Raw genomic sequence first — 16,013 nt, forward strand, 5'->3', positions numbered from 1 at the left:
TGCATTATGCGTCGACTCGGGGAAAAAGGCGCGGAGCTAGAAAGCATTTTAGGGTAGGCTCGCGAGGAGAGAAAAAAAAGATAGAAAAGAAAAAGAAATTCACGGAGCGAATTACGAAAGGCGGCTTGAACGAGAAACGATGGCAGCAACAAAACCGTCAGGAGCGAGAATGGCGACAAACGAGGCCGTAAAAGAAGTAAGGCATTGCGAGCAACCGAGACTAACGCGCCGAGAAATGTAACAAACGTGCACGGGCATCTGTGTAGAAAAAAAAAAAGGAGTGATAAAGAAAGAGAGAGGACAGAGACGAAGGAAGTGACGACTAACCGAGCTCTCTCTCTCCCTCTCTCTCTCTGTGCATGCGTGTTTGTGTATGTGTGTGTGTACGCGCGTGGAGAGAGAGAGATACAAATACACCAAGAATAGTGTACGAAAGAAGCACGCACCAAGAAGACAAAACATACCGTACACATGCGCACTCGCACACCGATTTCGAATCACCACGGCTTCTCGACATATCGTGAGAGTCGTAAGAAATGCGCGATAAATAAAAAAAAAGGACAGAAGACGAGACAACACCAAGTCACCGAGGAAACGGTCGGCTAGCTTGCAAGAGAGTTGTTTATGAACCGTGACAGACGACGACACTCGAGGACCTATCGATGACGAAACTCGAGGTGCCGCCGCCGCGGGAAGGGTAGGCGAAAGGTAAAAAAAAAAGGGGGCGTGGAGTAAAGATTTCGGGAGTTGGGAAACACACTTCGGCGGGAGACCCGAACTATAATGTAACAGAGCGGAGCGAAGGGAAGAACAAAGAAAACGAAAACCGCGCAAGATATCAGTGAGAGTGCGAGACGCCGCGGGTCTCCAGATAATGGGCGAAGAAAGGCGATGCCCCGCCATTCCCTGTCAGCCAACTTCCTTTCGGGAAAAGAGGCGCGCGCGCGTGACGGCCGGGGAATAAAAGGCTCTCTTTTGGGGATAAGAAAAGGGATAAAGCAAGAAAGATGCCGTCGCGTGTACGTGGTATGCAGTATTCGCGTCTAAGAAAAAACTCCCCCCCCCCCCACCCGCGTGCACGCACAGCGAGGGGCGAACGAACGCGCGGCTTTAGGGAGAGCAGCGCTGATTAGGCCCAGAGAGAGGAAGACACGAAATGGCGAGGGCGGGTCACGCCCGCAGGCAGAACACGTATACACGACGGCTCCGGTTTCGATTCGGCCACGGTTGCGACGGCACGCACAACCTCCACCTCCTTCCCTCACTCGCCCCCCCCCCCCACCCCCGCGGGTCACTCGGAGATACTACTACGCCTTCCGGAGAGGGCGGTAGAGATAGACGGAAGCGTACTTCAATGTTCCACCTCCTTCTCTATCTCCCTGGGTGCTGTGATGTAAAGAAGAATTTCGCGACACCATCTCTTCGAACTCGGCCCGCAGCAGTGCCTCCAGAACTTATAAAACGAGGCGAATACACCCGAGGACGCAAATTAATTAGTTGCCGCGCCCGTTGGACGCAACAGGATGTGTAACACAAAGGTATGCTCCAAAAGGCTGTCAATTATGAGTACACCAGAGCACCTTTTGCGGCGCAACAGCGTTCCTGTCTATCTGTTCAGTCCAGTAAGACTGAAAAATTAGGGGCATGTGCACAGCAAGACATTTTCAAAAACCGAAAGAAAACGAAAAAGTGAATATGCTTTACATCCCAGCTATCCTTCCTACCTAATCAACCAAAAAAAAGTGCAATTATATTTCTTCAAGGCACTCTCAAAGCCAGTTAGACATCATTCGTGATTGAATTTCTAGGTTTGTAGAAAACATTTTTCATGAACCTCCCATATTATCGGCAGAATAGAAAAAAATATTTTCTATTTCATAAATTCATATGACAGGTAATCAGAATGGTGCATCACCATAGGCATGCATGGGGGGGGGGGGGCAATGGGCCGGGCACCTCCCCCCTCCCAAGTCACATAAAGTGGGGGCGGGGTGCAAAGTCTGCCCCATACAATGACTAAATAGAGAGGGTGCATTGCAATGAACTTTCAACTTTATGAAGGGGAACACTGCACATTCTTATGTTAACCACACAAGAATTTACTGCACACCAAAGTTTATTGGAGTAGAGTTTCACACAAAGGAAGGGGCGTGGAGCGAAATTACATGAGGAGAAGAGAAGAGGGAGTTCCGACCCACTTTTTTGTATGCATACATCTTTCCATATGTGTGAGTGAACATATATTAAATATAGAAACAAAATGTAAGAATTCGAAGCAGACTGGTAACGGCGCACTATGACACACGCGGCCGCAAACTAGCTTGCATATGCAGCTGCCAGCTAATAAACCATACCTCGCTCACTCTTCAAACCAGACCAAAATAATCTGACTTTGCAGAAATTTAACGAAGTAGAATGCAGATGTGACATGTTACCATCATAACAATGAAAACATCACTTCAAGTTACGATGCATTCACTGCAGAGCTCTGTGTGTGTGGAACATATGCAGGGAGCCCAGATTGAGAAGGCATCACACTTCGACTACGAGTTCTTTCTGGGCCACAAGATCGTATTCATCTGCGTGGCGCGTGGCGTGCCTCGGCCCCGCATCACCTGGTACAAGGACGGCATCGAGATATTCGCTCACCCGTACATGCAGGTACACCAAAAGTTAGGCTACTGCATGTAATTGAAGGTATTTTTGCTACACGCCATTAAACTTCGTTGGAAAGCGCAAGGTAACAGGCAAAAGCCTCCCCAACATTTCTTACGCATACATGAATGTCTCCGTATCTACACTAATTCAAAAAAGTGATCAGCAGTGCCACATTAGGTCAGCATGATTTTGAATTTTACGTGAATGGGACCACCACGTAACTCGCAGGAAACGTTTTCTGGTCCAGTGCATGTTGGTGTATTCACTGATCTGATTGCTCATTTAACATCCGTGACTGGAACGGGACAGTTGCAACACAACATGTGACATACTTGCACAGCTTTGTTCAGGCTTTTGCACAAGAGGTCTGCATCTAGGCAAAAACATACCTTTCGCACGCATCACAGCAAAGCAACAGCCTCCATTAGTACCTTGAGTGACTCCCAGTGACTACGAGAAATGTGTACGGTCACAGACGTTCCTGTATTCCAACCATATTAATATAATTCGACCAGGTTCCCTATAATGTAATATTCAGAGCTTCCACGCCAATCGTGACTGTAGTGGAATAACTCGTACCGGGAATCTTTTCATGAGGAGGCACATTTTTCAACAGCCATGCCACGTAGTGATCGATTGCCAACATGTAATCTGTACCATATGACCTAGTGTACAATATGCAATTACTGGATTATTATCAAGACAGTCATGTAGAATGCTTTTCTGTGAACTTACGTAGATCCCTCCCTGTTGTAAAACCTTTCCTCAACTTCCGATTTCTTTAAAACTTGCAGTCCATCCTGCAAATATCCGAGTGGCAGCTAGAAGGAGACCGAATCAAGAGCAAGCTTGAAATCGACCCGGCAAGACAGATGGACTCCGGAAACTATGAATGCCAGGCTGACAACAAGTACGCCATCGACAGCCGAACCTTCAAAGCCGACTTCAGCTCCTTGGGGAGCTAGGCTGCAGCAGGTTCCTTGAAACTAGTGCGACGGCAGGTATCACATCCAACTGACACATGCACCCATTAAAAATGCCTACGTTAATCAGGCCTTAAACAGTGTTGAGTGACAGCAACACACATCGTTCAATGTGGCACGGCGGATGATTACGCACGTGAAAGGTTAGACTCTACCAACAACCGCCAGAAACTCGGAAAGAAATTCAAGCGATTCAGTTTTTATTTGACTTTAGTGTTACAAGTTTATACAAAAGGGAAAAGTAGAAACTCACCGAAAGGTAAATCATTGCACCAATTAACTAACCGGAGTCCGGTCTGTCGCAAACCTAATAGCGATATTGTTTTGGCTAAAATACCTCCACCATTCACTGATCTCGTTCCTTTAGCAATTATTAGCAAGTGAGACACGCAATCTGCTGACATAACAATGCAGAGAAAGGACAAACGTTAACTTGCTCTTGTGTACATCAAAAGAAGTAAGAACAATACTTAATGCTTCAAGGTTCTTTTTTTCTTTTTCTATCATTATGCTTTGAACTTACAGAGTTCTGCATTTTGCTCATCTAGCTCTCAAATCATATAGCTACTCAAATCCTAGAGACGTGCCTGCACTGTAAATAGTCCAATTCTAATCAGCTTCATTCCATCCACTTACAGTAAAGCCAATCATAACACTAAATACCAACAAAAATGACACTCATAGAGCTTACTACACCCGAACACCTGCTGTACTGTAGCATGTTATTTCCTATTCTGAAACAGACTACAAGGTAGCGAAAACAAGAACAGTACTATCAAAAAGAAGTAGCACACAGTTCCTTCGGGCAATCAATTCAACATAAATGCTTATTTCGTTCTAAAATGTCTAAATTTATGACTGATCATGTGGCAAAATTACTCATACAGTGAAATAGATGAATACGAAACAAGCTCGCATAAACAAGCCAGTGAAACACTACATCTAGCAAATACCAACTTCAAATGCATGTGGAAATTCTTTTTATTCAAATTTAATTAAATTTAAGACATTTGAGATAAACTTTCTACGCTGAATACTTCTAATCCAAGCTCACCACCATGTTAAGATTGCAAGGCCTGACATACTACATTAAACAGAAGTATGTGGAAAATACAGATGTCACACACGCCCTATTCACTCACCATTAACTCACATTAACATTAATGGTGTTATTGTGAGTGTTTCACCATTAACACCATTACTGTGTAGTGCGTACTGCCCGCAAGACTGTGGACAGAACAGGTATACTTGTTTCCTGTTTAAATCTAACACAATCAAGACATGTACCACCCAGTGATCACCCGTTTCCCAGTACCTGTCAGTGCCAAACTCTTTTGTCATGTTGAAGACAATACAGGTGTCTCATGCTTGGTACAAAACGCCGAACACAAAACCGCGTGTGCATTACAGTTTCTCTCATTGCGCATCCTGTGTGTAGCTCACTAGTGGCTCAGCTCGTGTGTCCCTGATTGTTAAAAATAAAGCAGAGTTCAGTCAGCTGTTCTCAAGTTGTTGCTGTGCATCTGATGTGTATGTATCACAGACTCTTCATTTGGGTTGCTTAGATCAATGTCACTACGCTTCCCTAGTAAACGATATCTTCGAGACACAAATTTTGCACAAATGCAAAGACAGTGTATGCCTTTCGTCCACTCAAAACTTGCCTAAACGATAAATGAAGCGTTATATGCCCTGCTGTTTATTTGCTTGGCACGAAGGCATTAGTGCTTCAAACTTTGTGTGTGTCCATGTTCCTTCCAGTGCATCAGAAGTTCAGTTAAGGTAACAGCGGCTGCTAATGCTTCATTGATGCTTCATTAGTAGAATCTTGAAATGGCACAAGTACTTATGTGGTTGGTAGCTGCTACTCAAATACCTGTTTGCACCAACAGATAGTGCCAAAGAGCGATCCATCCCTGTTGACAAGTGGCTTTTGATTTCAATTCCTACTTTGTATGCTGATAACAATCAGGTAGAGTAGAATTATTAGGCAGTATACTAGGACAGTATGCTACGTTATTCAGACAACACACATGGATTACGATAAATTCAAAGAGTGACGAGATGCCCAGTGAATGCGTGAACTACCAAAGAACCAACACGTCACTTCTTGTATGGGAAAAAGGTTAGCGAATAAGTGCAGAGGGCAGTGCACAGACATGTACCAGAGTATTCCCAAAGACAACTTGTCTTGCCAAATAGCATTCCAAAAGTTACCCTATGTACAAAATCTAAATTGCTCTGGCAAAGCCAAAGATGTGGTGAAGTACTAACGTAGCTGTAGTTTTGCTTGAAGGGCAAGACATTGCCAGTGATGGCAAGACATACTATTTTACCCTTACAGAGAAGGAAGGGCTAATGGTTTTATAGGGAGCACAAATTTCATAAATACATTAGTTGGCTAACGCATGCTTAAAGCCATGCATTAACAGGCTTCACTCAATCACCACCACAAGCATTTGTGGTCACAACACTGGTGTGGTATCTGTACTTGTGTTGCGCTCCTTCTCTGTCTTCCATCTAGGTCATTCTCGGTCTTTCATCTAGGTCATACTGACCACTTCGTACAATGGGGAGCATCATCAGCACAGACTGCACATTCTCGTTACAAAAATACCGCTGCCTCTTTTACCATTTCAAGAAAACGACATCATTCAGGCTTACAAGATCACACGGCTTCCAACTTCGGGCATGTGGAAACGCGGTGCACGTCATCGTCAGGCTTCTTTGCTCATTTGTAAAACGGCACCAAGCAGATCAAGCAACCTCCGACATTCATCGTGTGAACTAAGCGGGAGTGGCGAGAGTGTGCTCATGCACTGAGACTGCCAAATGGCTGCAGCGATAACATAACTCAAGTGTCCGTATAATTCTTATAGCAATAATATTTAAAGGAAAAAAAGGATGGAAGTGTTAGGGTTCCAATAGCCTCATAGTATCACTATCCCATTGATTAGCAGACCAATACAGCAAACATGGAGTCAAACAAAAAGAGGGAAAAATAGGGCTTGACTGAGCAAAAACACACCTATTGACACTCACCAATGTGTAAGTATATCAACAGCTCTTTGAAGCTTCATCTAGCTTGAAACATAGTCACAGTATTCTGTGAGCTCAAGAGCATGAGTTAGGCTGGGCTTAGAAATTTGTGAAATCACACCTAACCAGGTTTGTGCGAATATTCGAATGCTTCCAATATTTGAGCAAATATTACAGTATTCGAATTCATTTTAATTCAAATTTAAATTATTGAAAGTCTCGAAGCATTCGAAATGAACAGATAGATGTGTATTAGTGCAAATGTAGACCCTGATTGATTGACTTGTGGTGTTTAACTTCCCAAAACCATGATATGATTATGAGACACGCCGTAGTGGAGGGCTCCGGAAATTTTGACCATATGGGGTTCTTTAACGTGCACCCAAATCTTAGCACACGTGTCTACAACATTTCCACCTTCATCGTAAATGCAGCCGCCGCAGCTGGGATTCGATCCCGCGACCTGCGGGTCAGTAGCCAAGTACCTTAGTCACTAGACCACCGTGGCGCGGCCACATGTAGACCCTCTAATGGTGGTTTCACTAGAGCAGAGGGGTGCTAAGCCGTAAAAACACCTAATCAAATGTATAGTGATTTGCATGTAATACCCTGTACAGGTGGTTTCACCACAGTTAGAATGTATTAAGCCAAGAAAACATCTACCCAGGGAAATCCAGGCTGCTGCAAAGCTTTATTTCAGGGTTAAATGAACATATTACCTTCACATTGATTCATCATTTTTTAAGTTTAAAAGTTTGCTATACTGGCTGATATGCTTTGAGTATAGTTAATTTTAAAACATAATACACTGTACAAGTTTTCATTAGCATTCTACTGAAATTGAAATCCTGCTACTATTCGAAGTTCTTTACACTTCCTTTGAACCGAAAAAATGGCAACTGCACAGGCCTTGTTTCAACTTTTAAAAAATAATGTATAGTGAGCAGGTTTGTTAGGTAATGATATAATATGCCTATTTTTCTTTATAATATACGATATACACTATTTTAGTTCAATTCAAAATTGCTCAACCAAAATTACTATTCGCTTCTAACCTAAATGTGGCTATTTTCACAAGCCTACACTGTACCTTTTTAAAAATTGCCTTTACTTCATACAATCAATTACCTCTAAGCTACTTTTAACACTGAAACATTCGTAGAACTTAACTAACAAACATTTCCTGGGTCAGCCAGCACAACATCCCTACCACCGCGCATTTTTGCGGCTCTACGCTAGCTGTTTTTTCATCCTTTCTTTTTTACTGGCACTATGCAGAACTTCGGTATTTTGTAGTCATCAATCTGCAGTCTCTGCTACTGTCACAATGGCACTTATAGCACACTAGCTACCTACTCAAAGAGACTGATAAATTTAAAGAGAAAATGCCTCAAAATCTACACTCTCTACTGCACAGCAAGGGGGTAATGTACTGCCAGAAGCCTCATTTAATACCTTTCCAAAATGAGCTCTTCGCTCACCATCATGCTGCGGCAACGAAGCAAGTACATGAGTGCTTCCAGGAAATTCTGAAATATTATTTGCTCACTGAAGCGGCTTGCACACATGTTCATCACAAAAATCCAATGCATCACTAATTTTGGCTCTACTCAAAAGGTAAGTGGCACAGCCAACGTAATCTAGCCCTTGGCATGTGTGTAATTGCCGTTTCCATTTTCAGCTTTGAAAGTGAGTGTTTAAAATGTTCTCGCATTAAAGCTATGAACCCAGCCCTATAAATACCAAATGGTCAAGCAGTACCTCTCCATGAAGGTGCTGATGGTCCAAGATCTACCTATTTCTAATGAATTGCCACTAAGCAATAGGTAGACAGTAACACCTCCATGAAATATTCTGCCGCAATTTCTACAGTTACATTAGGCCTGGACGTATAAAAATCTTCACTTAACAAGTTGGTATGACATCTTGAAAATGTCATGCAAAACTGGTGTACTGTATTTTGCAATCAAACTGCCATTCAACTCTATCTTTAATATGCGGTATTTGAATGCCTTTTTGTGAGCTGTTCAAGTGCAATTTCGCCAATGTCATTTATTTTATGGAGATGAAGTTAAAACACTTTCGAGGTAAGATGAGCAAGATGTGCGTGCACTAAAATATGAACGGCTTGTGCACCAAAAAATTTTATTTACACTAAGTAATGACGTATTCACTTAAGAAAATTTCACTTCAACATAGTCATCTTATGAGGTAAAGCCTACCAAAGAAAAATCATTGCAGTGAAGTGATTGCAGCTCTATCAGGAGAAGTACCACTGTAATGGTACAAAGCAGCACAGCATTTAATGTTGAAAGTGGCTGTGAACATTTCTAATATTACACATAGAACAGTGCTACAAATATGAGTTGCCTAAAGGGACGTTATGTTACAACTGCTCAATCTATATGTCTAGTTTTCGATATGTCTGGTTTTCACTGTAGCTAGCTTTCTTAAATAAACTAGTAGAAACTACTTGCAAAGCAACAAATTCTACATGGTATGAGAGCTACATTTTTACTTCTCCAATTAACAAACTAGCAAGACCTGTCGTACCTAGAACTATAGATGTTTTCACACCATGGACATGCCAAATGCATCCTTTATATAAGGTATCATAACAGCATATGCTAGTGTTATCTGGCCGTTCTACACGTTTTTATCTTCCTGCACGGGTGGCACAGCTCTGGGAAGTCAAATATGTAAGTATGTTCACAGATGCATGCAATGGCATTTGGCAAGATGTGTTCAAAGAAAGAAATTTAACGTTCGAACAAACGAAGACAATAGGTGGCGATATTTTACAGGCCGGCAACCATACATATTGTGCCATCAAATCACTGTGCCAACGGCCAGTGCCATAGAACATAGCCAGCGCCAAAAGAAAGGTTGTGCTTGAGAAAGATTAGAACAGGCATACTCCGATCTCCTAAATAAGTGCCACAACGTTGAAGTCCATTCTAACTCGTGCATAAATGACACAAGAAGGCATTCTGCAATGACACTCGCAATTACATACAATAAAACCATGTCTAATCTTAAATAAATGCACCAACTTCTATTGATTTCATCTACTGGATCTATAAATTAACAAAAAAAAGGATGTTTCACTATATTCATTTGTAATCTGCAAGTGGTTGTCTTGCAAATTGCCACTGGCTACATTCAAGAATGCAAGATCATTTATCAACATTACGCAGCACACATTGCGTACTCTTTGCAATTATAAAACCGTTACTGAACCATATCACCCTTTACGCCAGCTGGGCATCTGCAGGTCCACACACTAATCAACGGCAAGTTATTGGGATCACCACACAAGCAGTGCGGCGTGCACCAACGTTCATTCTTGTTTCCAGGACCAATACGAACTGGCGAGCACAGCCGACAAATAGATGGTCCCAATTCTATACTAGCCTGTCAAAATCCCTCAGTCATCCAACTGTCTCCAAAATTTTCTATATTGCACGGAACCGCATGGGGACTGTCGCACTTGACCCAATCTAGCGTAGAATTTCACAAACAATAAAAATGTCCGGGACATCTCTATGCTAGTAGGAGTTGTTTTGGTGCAATCACAATGTTTGATAGAACATCTACGCTGACCCCATAATTATTAATTGATTGATATGTGGGGTTTAACGTCCCAAAACCACCATAAGATTATGAGAGACGCTGTAGTGGAGGGCTCCGGAAATTTCGACCACCTGGGGTTCTTTAATGTGCACCCAAATCAGAGCACACGGGCCTACAACATTTCCGCCTCCATCGGAAATGCAGCCACCGCAGCCGGGACCCATAATATTTAGGGTTGCTCAGTTCCTGTCATGTACTGTCACCACTGACGTAAGTTAACATGCTACAAGCATCACTACAAAGTAAACAGAAGATATTTTGCAGAGAGAAACTTTATGGCTTAAAATTTCCAAGCATTTTCTTGGTGATCTGCTGCCAAGGATACTTCAGACAGTAGGCTTTGCATTATGCCCCCTAAAAAAAAAGAAGTCGTTCTACAAAATCGATTGTCTGTCAATTTATTATATAAGGTTGTACTGAGAGGGAACACAAACAAAAGAAAGGGCTAGTGATGATGAGGACTGCTTTTCAAATAAAAAGTACCAAGAAATGAGTTCGTTGAGCAATTTCCAAACAGACAGTAGAAATAAAAAAATTGGGTTCAGCTAATTTTTTGAAGTTTTTTGTTACAACCTTTATCCAACATGATTTCACTTGTACTACACTCAAACCTCATAATAACAAAGTTGCATCTTACACGAAAGTAAGTTCGTTATATCCAAAAATTTGCTATAAAGGTTTGTCTCTAACACTATGTCTATCGCAAAACTATTTTTCATATAGTACTTCGTTATAACCAGTATCTCGTTAAATCCAGGTTCGTTATACCGAGGTTTAAGTGTATAGCCATGAATAGACCAATCGTAATGAGCAGACCAATGTTTACTAACTGCCTTCCTCCATCCTTCACCCCCCCCCCCCCCCCATTGCCTTGTGAGAGTTAAGAGAAGTTTTTCGGCATCAACAGAAGAATTCTGTTGCACAACCTGTCCCAGAGATCCCGAACTAAATGGAAGCGCTGCAATATAATTTGTGCAGAGCTAAAGCTACGTTAACAAAACTTATGTTAACAGAACTTCTCTTCTCTTAAACTCTTCTCACACTCGTTCTCTGAAAATTAAACCACTTGCATTTCGATGTCATAACCACGCACTCAGCTAGAATAAATTATTAAGCTCAACGAGTATCCACGTTGTCGGACAGTACGCTCATCAGTTTCCCACGAGCGTGCCATGAGCGGCACATTTCTGAGATGGCAATAAATATTACTCACTTGCGCTCCCGTTTTACGAGAGAGACGTAGTCGTGGGACCGTGCATAGTAGCCGTCTGTAGAGAGGGTACCCCAGAAGTTGGACCACAAGCTTTTATGTCTTGACAGCAGTGGTGCTACAATGGTCCTGTAATAAAACAAACGTGGGCCATCTTTATTTCCGATTTATGCTGTATGTCCTTCATACCTCTTATAAATCACTTATAAATCTGGCCACATTTATACTAACACAGTCTTTCTTTTTAAAAGGCCTTCTGATATATTGTGGGAATCTGTACGAGCAAGCAAAAAGGAGATAATAGACAGTGTTCCTTTTCTGCGGTGATACCAACTTATACGACAAATCACTTATTTGAGATCACTTACAATAAACGCTCTATTAATGTGATAACAGACAGCACAACAGTGCATTGATGAATTCGCACTGATACTGCCTCTCCATTTTGTCACAAAAGCAGGCTCAGTACAGCACTGAGCCTGCTTTCACTAAGTTCCCATGCTCTTTTCTCAACATCCGACAAGCCCAACGCAATGCAAGTCATTATGTACAATATCCAATTTTAGCAAACAAAGTGAAATCTGCATTTCCATAAGAAATAAGATGTTTAAATTTATAGTGAAATGTAGAATACTTGGCCAGAAAATAAAAGGACCGAGCCAGCTGTTCTACAATCAAGGAAGTTACGAGTAGGAAAAACAAAGGCATAAACTATGTATAGTGGCCAATGGCTGGCAGCATGAGCATAAAAGTAGCAAAGCTCACTGTCATGCCGCCTAGAGCCTACACTCTAGATCTTCACAACATAAAAAATATAGTAAGAAATATTGTAAAAAATTAAAACAGTCACGTGCGTCTAGAAACTGGCGGGTGCTCAATACATCTCTTTTCTACCAATCTTAGTGGTTGGCTGAATTGCTTTTAAAGTAAGCCTCCGTCAGAAGAAAAAAAAACAAGAAAATCTTTTTCTTCTCAAGAACAAATGCAAATGTTTCCTAAAGTCTTGTGCGTTAAGACATCTTTCTGGCATCAACAATGACAAGTTCGAAGAGCAAGAAGCAAAACACAGTGCACACCTGTTTGTCTCTATGAGAAGCCTTAAAGTGTCGGGATTGTCAAGGTGGGCTTCACTGTCCACAAAGAAGGCATAATCACAGTTGATCTTCAAACACTCCTCCCTAGAAAAAGATGGGATCGGCAAACAACCAGCAGTTACACACGAGTTTTCGCTTCCCAATCAAATTGAAAATCTAACATTGCATGGCAAAATACTGCTGTGGAGCCACAAATAATTGGTCAGGTACTTCATATAGCAGTTCCCTCTGAAGTAGATCCGCACATATGGTACAATGCCGAGTCTGACGTTTACATTGAATTTCTGGCCATCTTTGCATCATTTAAATAGAATGATATTACAGAAATCCTAGTACATTGAGAAGTGAGTACATTTTACAGCAACCCCAAGTAGTCAAAATTATTCTTGAATCATTCACAATCATGCTGACATTGTATGTGTGTCAACATCTCACACGTAATCATCCGAAACCTCCAGTAACACTTATCGATGTAGTGACTATACCAGTTATAACTACCTTACAATGTAGTTAATGCATCCATGATTGCATAAATGGTAAAATTCATACGGCAAACCAGAGGTTACGTATGAATCATTAGACTTGGCATTGGGCGCACGCACTCACAATCACATTGAAAGAAAGCCGCCAATCCGAAGGGAGGGAAGAAATGCTGCCAGTTTACACTAAGTCGCACAAAGCTTGGCACAGCAAAAAGCGGGCCTATTACCACTTGCATGTCCCGTCAACCAACATGTCTACCTTCGAGATGCATGGCTTCCTCCTTGAGAGTACGCACTTATGCACTTTCTTAGAACACCTCATTACTCACTGGATGCAATTGGGCATAGCCGGACTATGCACTACAGAGCCAGGGTAGCACGCGATGCCCCCGTCGGAGGGCGTGGCTTAGCTACTGCGCATGTGCGCCTTAGCCGGGTGGTGCGGTATCTGGTCGCTAAACGACGCGATGCTTGCTTACTTTTATTTTCCTTTGTTTTAATTGTGATAGCATTAAAGAGCTCGTTTCACAAAAATTCTGGCGCCGGCATTGGTGTTGGTGTCATTGGTTGCGACCGAAAAATCAACATCTTGTGCGTGACAGAAAAGTCAAGAAAGATGCAAATAAAATAAATATTTAAAAAATTACACCATATCCACAGAGGGAATGATGATGAGTGGGGTGAAGCGTCCATCCATCTGTCTGTCCATCTCTACAGGACAGCGCCATCTATTGCATGATAAGGGGAGACTACTGGGTATGCTGGACAGACGAGAGATTGCCCTAAACCATAAGGAACTTCACCACTAAAATTCTGCGTCCGAGTGGGGATCGACCCTGGGTCACTTGCGTGAGTGTCCTACCGAACAGCCTTGTGAATGCAGTGAAAGTAACTTGCATACTTTACAAAGACACACGTTCTGTATACATGCTTCAGAATACAACATAAAATATTGCACCTCATCACACACTAATAATGCGTGATACAAGCACACATTGCAAGTGGGCATGAGAACATGTGATTATCATAATGACTTCATGGTTTAAAGCCTGTCAGCCAGTACAAAAAACACACACGTTACTGTGCCTATTCCCTTAAGGCCACACAGTGGGTGGATAGCAAGTTCGAAAATATTTCACTCACTAAGTGCTTGAAGTACGCAGTACAGACAGAATACGGCTATCGCGTTGAACTCCAAGAGCCGAAGCTTAAGGGTGCCCAATTTTTTCTCTCTCTCCTTATCTTTTCGTATTTCTTTCTCTTTATCATTTTCTAATTTTTTTTATGTGCTAAACTTGACCCGCTCCTCTCCAGCTCATCATTGCACCTCTCTTGCTCACGCTCACTTCCTTTCGTACACCGTTGCTACACTATACTATACAAGGCTATGCTATGCCCTGATAGCGAGCCTGGATAGCTGAGTGGTTAGGACGCTCACCTTCGGAATAAGGGTACGTGGTATTGAATCCCACCTTGTGAAGAACATTGTTTCTTTAGGCATGAGCCTTTTTTTTTTCGTTATATCTTTCTTTCCTTCTCTTTGTTTGTTTCTCTTTCTTTCTACCCCTCCCTGTCTTTGTTCTCTAAGCATCAGGGCTAATACAGGCCAGCTACGCCGTAGCAGTGAGCAGCGAGATTTGCCCAAATCCTGTGACACGCACTCGCTCATGATGGCAATAGTTTTCCAGTACAATCACACAGTTTATGCCAAGTTAGAGCAGCTTCGCTGTTAGAAGGGCTCAAAGTCAAGATGTGCGCGTGACTTAACTTTTTTACTCCATTCTATCTCTCCCTGCTTGTCTTCCAGCACACTCGTTGAGACGAGAGAAGAGCGAAAGTAATTACGAAGTGCAAAAAATCTCTGTACCTCTCCTCACACTCGAAAGATACTAGAAATTTTCGTGACTGTGTTTGTGAGGCAATAAACTGCTTTAATGCAGCCTTCCGATGGTTACTTCAAAAAGTGTAGGAGGGCCCTTTTCATGCAGCCCATATCCACAAAAGATTGTTTCCAATTAGACAAAAAATTTATCTAATTGTAGTTCGCAATAAAGCACCTAATAAAGCCAGCATTAGACAATTGTGAAATGCGAGTTCTGCAAAAAAGTTGAACTTCAGTCTGCTTGCAGTTCGTGGCCAGTAAAACATTACTACGTACACTATATTTCCACAATGCTTTACTACAATTAGCAAATCTCAAATACAGGCTGCTTACCCTGGCTCAGTATATTTCTTGCTTCTTCTCAAGTTTGCATCCCGGGGAGTTTTTATGCTTATCGTACATTGTGCTCACTTCCGCAACATAAAGAACAATATGGTAGAGGGAAGAAGATAGCAACTTACAGAGCCAGATTACGCGCATGCCATTCCTTTTTGGCCTCGGACACACCCAGATACTTCACAGAGTGGTAGGCCGGCCCGTCCTCCTCCACAAACTTGGTCACTTCAGCATCGTGGAACTCCTCCTAAAGGTTTAAGTGCCGAATGCAAAATATTAGATTTAATGGCACAACAAATACATCAAGATATGTGCTGAGTCGTGGATAACAATAAATTTCTGCTTTAAGCAGTACACTTTTGATGTTAAAGTGCACAGACAGACTAAGTTAAGGTGGTGGCTTTCTGTGGTGACTGTTGCCAAACTTAGACTATTGATGTACAAGGGTCTTCTTTAAAGTTCCGAGCAAAAAAGATTTTTGTACGAATATTTTTTCTCTGCATTTGTTTTCTGATGAGCAACGAGTCAAACAAGCAATACTGGCTGGCACCAGCCACACCTGAGACAAGAAACTGACTATCAGCGTGGCGCACTTGTAAATCTGCAAGATTTTCCATGGAGCTTTCTCGAAGCGTTCTGCGTCCTAGTGACCTTCTCCATCTATGCTGAAAGAGCCCTTTCTGTAATCTGCATTGT

The 16,013-nt window shown here is 42.2% G+C and overlaps 2 protein-coding genes across 3 annotated transcripts in view; one reads left to right on the top strand and one right to left on the bottom strand.

The window, feature by feature from the left end:
* The window catches only part of LOC119177011 (immunoglobulin domain-containing protein oig-4), a 49,045-nt gene extending 45,338 nt beyond the window's left edge, over positions 1-3,707 (top strand). The window contains exons 3-4 of the mRNA XM_037428362.2: positions 2,512-2,661; positions 3,453-3,707. Of these exons, the coding sequence (XP_037284259.1) occupies positions 2,512-2,661; positions 3,453-3,623 (321 nt within the window). The 3' untranslated portion in view covers positions 3,624-3,707. The remainder of the gene's footprint in view (positions 1-2,511; positions 2,662-3,452) is intronic.
* Plod (procollagen lysyl hydroxylase) overlaps positions 1-16,013 on the bottom strand; it is a 150,099-nt gene that overhangs the window by 107,489 nt on the left and 26,597 nt on the right. For both annotated transcript variants that reach the window (XM_037428350.2, XM_037428339.2), the window contains 3 exons: positions 15,443-15,564; positions 12,600-12,701; positions 11,527-11,652 (listed from right to left, as the gene is read on the bottom strand). In XM_037428350.2, the coding sequence (XP_037284247.2) occupies positions 11,527-11,652; positions 12,600-12,701; positions 15,443-15,564 (350 nt within the window). The remainder of the gene's footprint in view (positions 1-11,526; positions 11,653-12,599; positions 12,702-15,442; positions 15,565-16,013) is intronic.

This window comes from Rhipicephalus microplus, chromosome 3, assembly GCF_043290135.1.
Source record: "Rhipicephalus microplus isolate Deutch F79 chromosome 3, USDA_Rmic, whole genome shotgun sequence".
Taxonomy (NCBI): Eukaryota; Metazoa; Arthropoda; class Arachnida; order Ixodida; family Ixodidae; genus Rhipicephalus; species Rhipicephalus microplus.